Consider the following 7,467-nt stretch of genomic DNA (forward strand, 5'->3'; position numbering starts at 1 on the left):
AGACAACAAAAATCTCCCTCTCTCCCAACTTCATTGGCTATATCTCTTGTGTCGTGTACTTTTAATATTATTTTATAACAGTTGCCAATTTGTTTGCTGGGTTTATGTCTTTCTTAGTAGGAGATAAAACTGGGCCAATTGAATATTGGATACTCGGATGTGACCCAAATCACCAGAAATATATGGGCCTTTAAGGTTCGGCTAGGACCAAATGCTTCACCCAAATAACCGGGCCTAGAAAAAGTCTGCCTACCACTGAGAACCAAAGACAACAGTACGATTACCAATGGCCTACATTGTGATCCACAGATTTGTGTATTATTGTGGCCCTAATTGCGCAACTCGTTGGAGAAATTCATTTTTTTGTGCGGAGTGTCCTTCAAATGCTCTGGTCTTTAATTTTTGGCCCTCAAATTGTTGGCCTTTAATTTTTGGCCTTCGCCTAAAATTCCTAGATTTCGGGTTTGAACTCCCGCTCAGTCAAAAAATTTAAAATATTTTGCCAGGTAGAATTTGAATTTGCAAGACAGAGTTTCGCAGGCAAAATTCTGTCTCCGGGTTCGAACCCCCATTCAGTAAAAAAAAAAAAAAAAAAAATCGTCAGGTAGAATTTGAATTCGCAGGCAAAACTCTGCCTTGCGATTTTCTTTTTTACCGAGCTGGGGGTTCGAACCGCAAACCTCATGATATTAGGCGAAGATCAAAAATTAAAGACCACTAATTTGAGGGACAAAAATTAATGACCACCCAAAATAAAGGCATTCCTCTTCTTTGAATTCTCTCCAACGGCAAGCACTCAAAACACTCAAATTCTGAGAATTCTCAATTCTCTTCTAAAAATATAGAATTCGTCACAAAAATTGTGATATTTACCAATGCTGAAATAATGGTGAAGACATATGGATCCTCACAAATTTCTGACGGATATATAGATTTGTCACAATTTCTCAAAGTTGTGGCAAACATGTGAATTCCATCACAAGTTTGTGAGAAATATGTGGATTTGTCAATAAAATTTGGAGGAATATATAAATTTTGTCACAAAAATTTAAACTAGACAACTCAAAAATAACTAAACATGTGATTTCTGTCACAAAATAAATATATAACTCAAGATCAATGCAAAATAATAATGTAGCATATCAAAATAGCAACAACAAAGCTTAAGCTTGCGACGGTTTTGTAAACGCCGTTTACTGTTTAAATTTCGACTGTTGATTTCTAACCGCCGCTAAACAGACAGATGTGCAAAATAGTTAACGGGATTAAGTTAACTTGATATGACATACCCTAAAAAGAGGTTTGATTTTAGCTTTTATATATACCACCTTCTTCTTTTAACCCCTCCCGTTTTTTGCCCCCTTTGTTGGAGCTATATTGCTAACTTGAACCCACGACCCTGCGGCTGTAGGTGGAGATGCTTACCATCTGAGCAACCTTTTTTATCACTTTAGGGGTCGTTTGATACACAGGATAAGGTGGGATATCTCAGGATTAAGTTTCGATTAATTTTATACTTTGTCTGGTAGGAGGTATAAATTTATCCTTAAAGTACTTTCTACCGAACAGAGAATAAACTGAAGGTCAAACTTAACTGTGGATATCCCATCTTATTCTATCAAACTTGGGATTATTTTACTCCACCTCCCAGATGGGATATATTACTCTCAGGACTATAATTCTGGGATAGTTTAGTCCGCGTACCAAATTAAATGACCCCTTATATTGTATCAAAATTCAAACGTCATGGTCTGAAGTTTAGTTATGGTTTATTTCATTCAACATAACGAAGCTACGACACTTCATGTCTTCTGGCATGAAGGAGATGGGTGAGGAAGAAGAGGGTTAGTTGCAGAGAAAATTGACTATAATTGAAGAAAATGACTAGGACAGGCAATAAGTTGGGAGTTAGGCCATTTTATGCCAAGTAATTATCCGGGTGGCCATGTAGGTATCTTTTCCTTATAGATCAAGCGGGCAAGGGCATGCAACTATGGTGACCGATATTCAAGGATTGTATTTGGGAATTAAATCGATAAACAGAAAGCTGAACTAAACTCACATGATAGCTTTTATCTCATTTTAAATGCTCGAAAGGCTCGTGAAATTAGTTACGGTATTAGATAAGAAGATTAACGTTACCACTTTAATACTCCCTCCGTTCGCTCCGTTCGCTTTTACTTAGTATAGCTACAGTAATTGGTTCACCAAACAAAGATACATCAGTAAAGGAAGGTGCAATTACGTACATTCTTTTCATAAAGAACTCAAAAGGTGTGCTGTCACATAACCCTCTGCCACAATTTTCAAAGTTGAGACCCTTTAATTTCTTATATATACGTGAAAGCAAAAGTGTAACGTATGTAGCTTCTTCATATTCATCATCTAATCCAACCATTATTAATATATTAAAATTCAAATGTAAAAAATTTCTCAAATGTTTATTATGTAAGTTCCGACAAAATCAAACTCAAATCCTATAAAATGAAGAATATCGGAGAAAAGGGAACTAGTCTATTTCACGTTTGAATTTATGGCGACCTAATATGACTCAACATGATTTTTTTTAAAAAAATGAATATTTTTTAAACTTGTGATTTATAAAAGATGTCATACTAATATTTTTGCAACTATAAAGTAAGAAATTTAAAATTAAATTGCTTCCAGTATCATATTGTATCTTTCTTTTTTTTTAACTGACAAATTTTAAAGAAATGGGACATAAAAAATAAAAAAAGGTTCAGACGGAGCATTGAACTATCTTTGCGGATATCGGAAACAAATTTACAAGCAGCAACTATGAATACCTTCCGAGTTACGGTAACTAAAAGCAAGTGGTAATTGTAAAATGTGGACTCTTACAATATCTCCCGTTCATACCAAAAGTCCTCCGCATGGAGAAAATTAAAGTTGAGAGAGCAAACGCGGCCTTTCACACCAAAAAGGAATTTAGGCCAAATTAAGAACGGGTAAATATTCTTTACCTAATTAATATGCTCAAAACATGAACTCATCATGATACTACATGGCATTAGCATGAACCCTAATTCACAAACATTCACTAATCAAAGTGAATAATTCACTTAATTTTCAGATTAAAGGGTTCGTTGCTGATGATCCATAACAACCATTCATCAAGCCCGTCCAAGATCCTAGGCCACCATTACCAGAATAATACCCAAATGACTCTTTGCCAGCTTGGTCATGCCATTCTAGTGACAACATCTTGGGATTTGGCTTCACATCAACTGCGTTGGTATTTTGTTGTTCCTCATGATGATGATTATTTTGGTAAGGCAACAGCATTCCAAAGTTGTTCCCATTATCCATATTGGTCGTCATTCCAAATTGAAAATTTGGTGCGATAATATTATCATGACCAAATCCAGTACTACTCATCATTCCAATATTATCACCATTCCCAAGAAAATCTTGGTTTCTTGAAGTAGTACCCACTAAGGCCTCGTACTTGCTTTCCATGAAATCAATAATTGGGGTTTGATTTTCAAGCATGAAATTACCCTGATGCCCAAAGTTAGCATTACTCATGAACTGATGATGAGCAAAGGGCATTTCTGGAAGATTTTGGTTACTATTATTAGTAGCTAAAGTTTCACTATTAGAGTTAGATTTCTTGGAGGAAACTTTTTTGTTCTTGCGGCAGCCACCACCAACAGGGATGTTTCTTAACGTACCACCTTTAGTCCAGTACCTACGACAAGTCTTGCAGAAGTAACGAGGCTGAGAGAGGCTGTAATTGTTGTAGTAACAGAATTTGGTGTGAGTAGATTCACAACGAGGGCATTTGATGGAATGGTCATGTGGGGGTCTTAGCCTTCTTTGATCTACTATTAAGGGCCTTGAGCATGTCAGATTAATGTGATCGCCGTCAGATGGTGAAGAAGAATCTATGCCTACTGCACCCTCCTCGTGAATTGTGCCCTGAAGAAATTAAACAAGTAAAGCATCAGTGTGGGGACATGTCAGAGTTAACTCGTATCATACCTGCACCGTGGACATTCTTTTGTCTTCTAATAAAAAATGTTCAAAAAACAAGATTTGGAATTAGCTAGAAAGCTAGAGTGTGGCATTCCCAAGGAAGTACAAGGATTTTGTGCAGAATAACAATCTGTAGATTCTCGAGGACATCATTGGTACTCCGATCATTTTCATTTTGTTTTCATCTATGAATAAACAATTTAATTAGATACAAAGTCTAAGAAATATATGATTAAATTTTGAAACATGTATTCTATTTATAATATTTGTGTGTCTTGTAACATTTTTGAAGTTTGTCTTAAAAATGTAATAACATTAGTGTGACGGCTATAAAAGTTTGTCATAGATGATAAAAAATAGGAAGTTTATTTTCAAGTTAAAAGGTTATCGTTCTTTTTTTTTTTAACGTGTTAAAAAGAATTTTTTTTCTCATAAACTGAAAGGGAGGGAGGAGATTGCTATTGTTCCCTCACAGGAACTCATATGAGGTGACCTTTTTTATATAAAAGAGAAAAAAATGTTATTTCTAGAGTTACACACTTCAAAGTGCGAATGCCATAAAGAGGATAATACAAGTTCCAAATTTGGCTTATCGCATTTTCAGCTTATATCTGGTGATTAATTTTCTGATTTTGGATGTTTTGTGGGATTTGTCAAATTAAGACAGTAAAAACACAAGACAAGTGTGAATACAGGGTTTCAAATTTTTTTTATTTTTTTTTTTGCACTGAAAAAGAGCTAAACTAAAGTATATCGCCTACGCATCAAGTGTTTCTACGGAAGTACTCCATAAAGACATAAAGAACGATCTTATAACACTGAAGAAAATGAAATTCACATGCATGGGATGGTAACTAAGATAAATGAAGGCTACTCTTTATAAATATAATGAACTTTAAGAAAATATGCAATGGCATTGAATTTCACAGACCTGTAACCAGTCAGATGAATCCATGCAAACTTGTAGAGAAGTAATCCCCATTAATTAGTTACTCTATTTACACTCTTTTCAACTGAACACCACCAGCTAGCTACGTGCAATATGTGCAAAGTGTTTTAAATACACAACATAATTCCTCAGTTTCTATCCTGCGAGTCTCAAATATTCCTATTAGTGGATAGAAAGGGGGAAGTGAAAGACTTTGGTAAGTGATAAATCCAAAGGGGGATAGTGAGAGAGAAGATTGATATGCTTTGTGGGAGTATGCAAATGGGTGCTGAGATTGTGAATATGAAGGAAGATAAAGGCAGCCGTGGGGCCTGCTGTGGGGTGTACAACTCGCTGCTGCTTTGCTGCTAGTGTGCTTAAACTTCTTCGTTCTATATATCGTCGGTGACAACTTATGTAGGCCCACTTTTACCACTAGAGTTTATGCCATTAGTTTGAGTTTAATTCATCGGTGTGTAAATAATTATTTACACTAACATGTCATTTAAATAGCAATACTTATAAATAACCTCTTTAATATATGAAATTTAAATTTTTGGAATAAGATTGCTTTAACTGGTGAAAATAATCTAATTATATAAAATTATTTACACTAACGATATGTATTGCTTAAACTCATATGATATAAGCATTGACCGCGCGTTAAATTTATAACTTTCTTTCACTGTTAGGCGAAATTGTTTAGAATAACAAGTATTTCTAATTCTCCTTTTAAAAGTTTGATATTATAAAATGAAAAATAGCGTAATAATCCATTCAATTAAATTTCATAAATACTTTCATGTTCCATTTATGACTTTATGTGCCAGATGAGAATGTTGAGATGGATGTGTGGGCGCACCAGGAGTGACATGATTAGGAATGAGGCTATCCGAGACAAGGTGGGAGTGCAGTGGCGGAGCTAGAAATTTTGGTAGGGTTGTTCAAATGTTGATGAATATATAATTTTTTTCCGATGAATGAGTGCAATGAATTATTTTTTAACATCATCGCTGCAAACCCACCTAAAAATTTATGATCCATTTGATTTCGCAAGTTATTGTTGATAAATTTCCATTGCTAGAAAACTCTTACGGTAATTACAATATCAAATGACAGCAACAACAAACAACAAGGGGCATTCCGAGAATGTTACAAAGCGAGAGATAAGGACTAATTAATTTTCTTTGAAAAAAAAAAAAAGAACAAAGTTGGATAATTAAAATGTTCACAGAAGCCATTAAAAAAGAAAAGAGAACAAAATAAGCGGTTGCTAACTTGCTATTAGATCTAGTTGCCTTCTTTTTTAACAATACGTCTTCTTCTTTTCTAGGAAATAGAAAGGAAAGAAGAAATACTAAAGGAGCTCCAACAAATGAGTCCAACGTAACTCCAAACCAGCATAAGAATAAACCAAATGCAAATCATAACTCAAATATAAATAAGTTTAGTCGGAACATGAAAGAAAATAAGTCCAAATACAAATCAACCAGGTAGCTTCAAGCTTTAAACCGTGGCTTTTAGGTAAAATTGAACACTCTTTACCTCTAAGCTATTTATCTCAATTATTTTAAGGGTGTTCAAAATTTAATTAATATCCAGTTAACTATAATATCTAATTCATATACTCTTACCATTTTCTAACCAAGGGTGTGCAGGTGACCACCCTTGGCCATGAGTGGATCCGCCACTGTGAGAGTGGCCTCGGTGGAAGACAAGATGCGAGAAGCGAGACTGAGATGGTTTGGACGTGTGAAGAGGAGAGACACAGATGTCCTAGTGCAGAGGTGTGACAGGTTGGCCATGGATGGTTTCAGAAGAGGTAGGGGTAGGCTGAAGAAGTGTTGGGGAGAGGTGATTAGACATGACATGGCGCAGTTACAGCTTACCGAGGACATGACCTTAGATAGGACGGTATGGAGGACTCAGATTAGGGTAGAAGACTAGTAGATAGTATCGTTTACCTTTCATATTAGTAGTCGCATTATCGCGATATAAGTTCTTGTACTTTGATTTCTGCTACTATCTGTTATTTCCTATACTTTGATTATCTTATTTTATCTGTGATAGCTACTGCCCCTTTGCAAATTGCTTCATCATGGCTTAGTCGCTTTCGCTATTTTCATTTTCATATCGCTTTGAATTTCTTGACCTTATCTGACCTCTTTTTATGCTTTCTATTGCGCCGAGGGTCTTTTGGAAACAGCCGACCTACCTTGGTAGGAGTAAGGTCTGCGTACACTCTACCCTCCCCAGGCCCCAAGTTGTGAGAGTTCACTGGGTTGTTGTTGTTGTTTCTATTTAAAACTCGGTCATTTTAAATTTTACTATTTCTTCAATTCTTAATGATATATCTTTAGAACAATAATATAAACATTATGATATTTGTAAGATCATGTATTCAATTTAAACTTCTTATATACTTCCTCCATCCCATAATAAGTGTCACCTTAGCCAATTTTTTTTATCCCATAATAAGTGTTACCTTAGTCAAATTTGTTTTTCCCATAATAAGTGTCACCTTAGGAAATCAAGAGATA

General features: G+C 35.2%; 1 protein-coding gene across 1 annotated transcript; it reads right to left on the reverse strand.

Moving 5' to 3' along the window:
- Positions 1–2,729: 2,729 nt before the first annotated feature.
- LOC132632654 (dof zinc finger protein DOF5.6-like) lies at positions 2,730–5,257 on the reverse strand. The gene is made up of 2 exons (XM_060348669.1): positions 4,931–5,257; positions 2,730–3,942 (listed from the first exon to the last, which is right to left on the reverse strand). The coding sequence occupies exons 1-2, from the start codon at positions 4,979–4,981 to the stop codon at positions 3,091–3,093; spliced, it is 903 nt and encodes a 300-aa protein (XP_060204652.1). The 5' UTR covers positions 4,982–5,257; the 3' UTR covers positions 2,730–3,090.
- Between the last annotated feature and the right edge of the window lie 2,210 nt (positions 5,258–7,467).

This window comes from Lycium barbarum, chromosome 3 (assembly GCF_019175385.1).
Source record: "Lycium barbarum isolate Lr01 chromosome 3, ASM1917538v2, whole genome shotgun sequence".
Lineage (NCBI taxonomy): Eukaryota > Viridiplantae > Streptophyta > Magnoliopsida > Solanales > Solanaceae > Lycium > Lycium barbarum.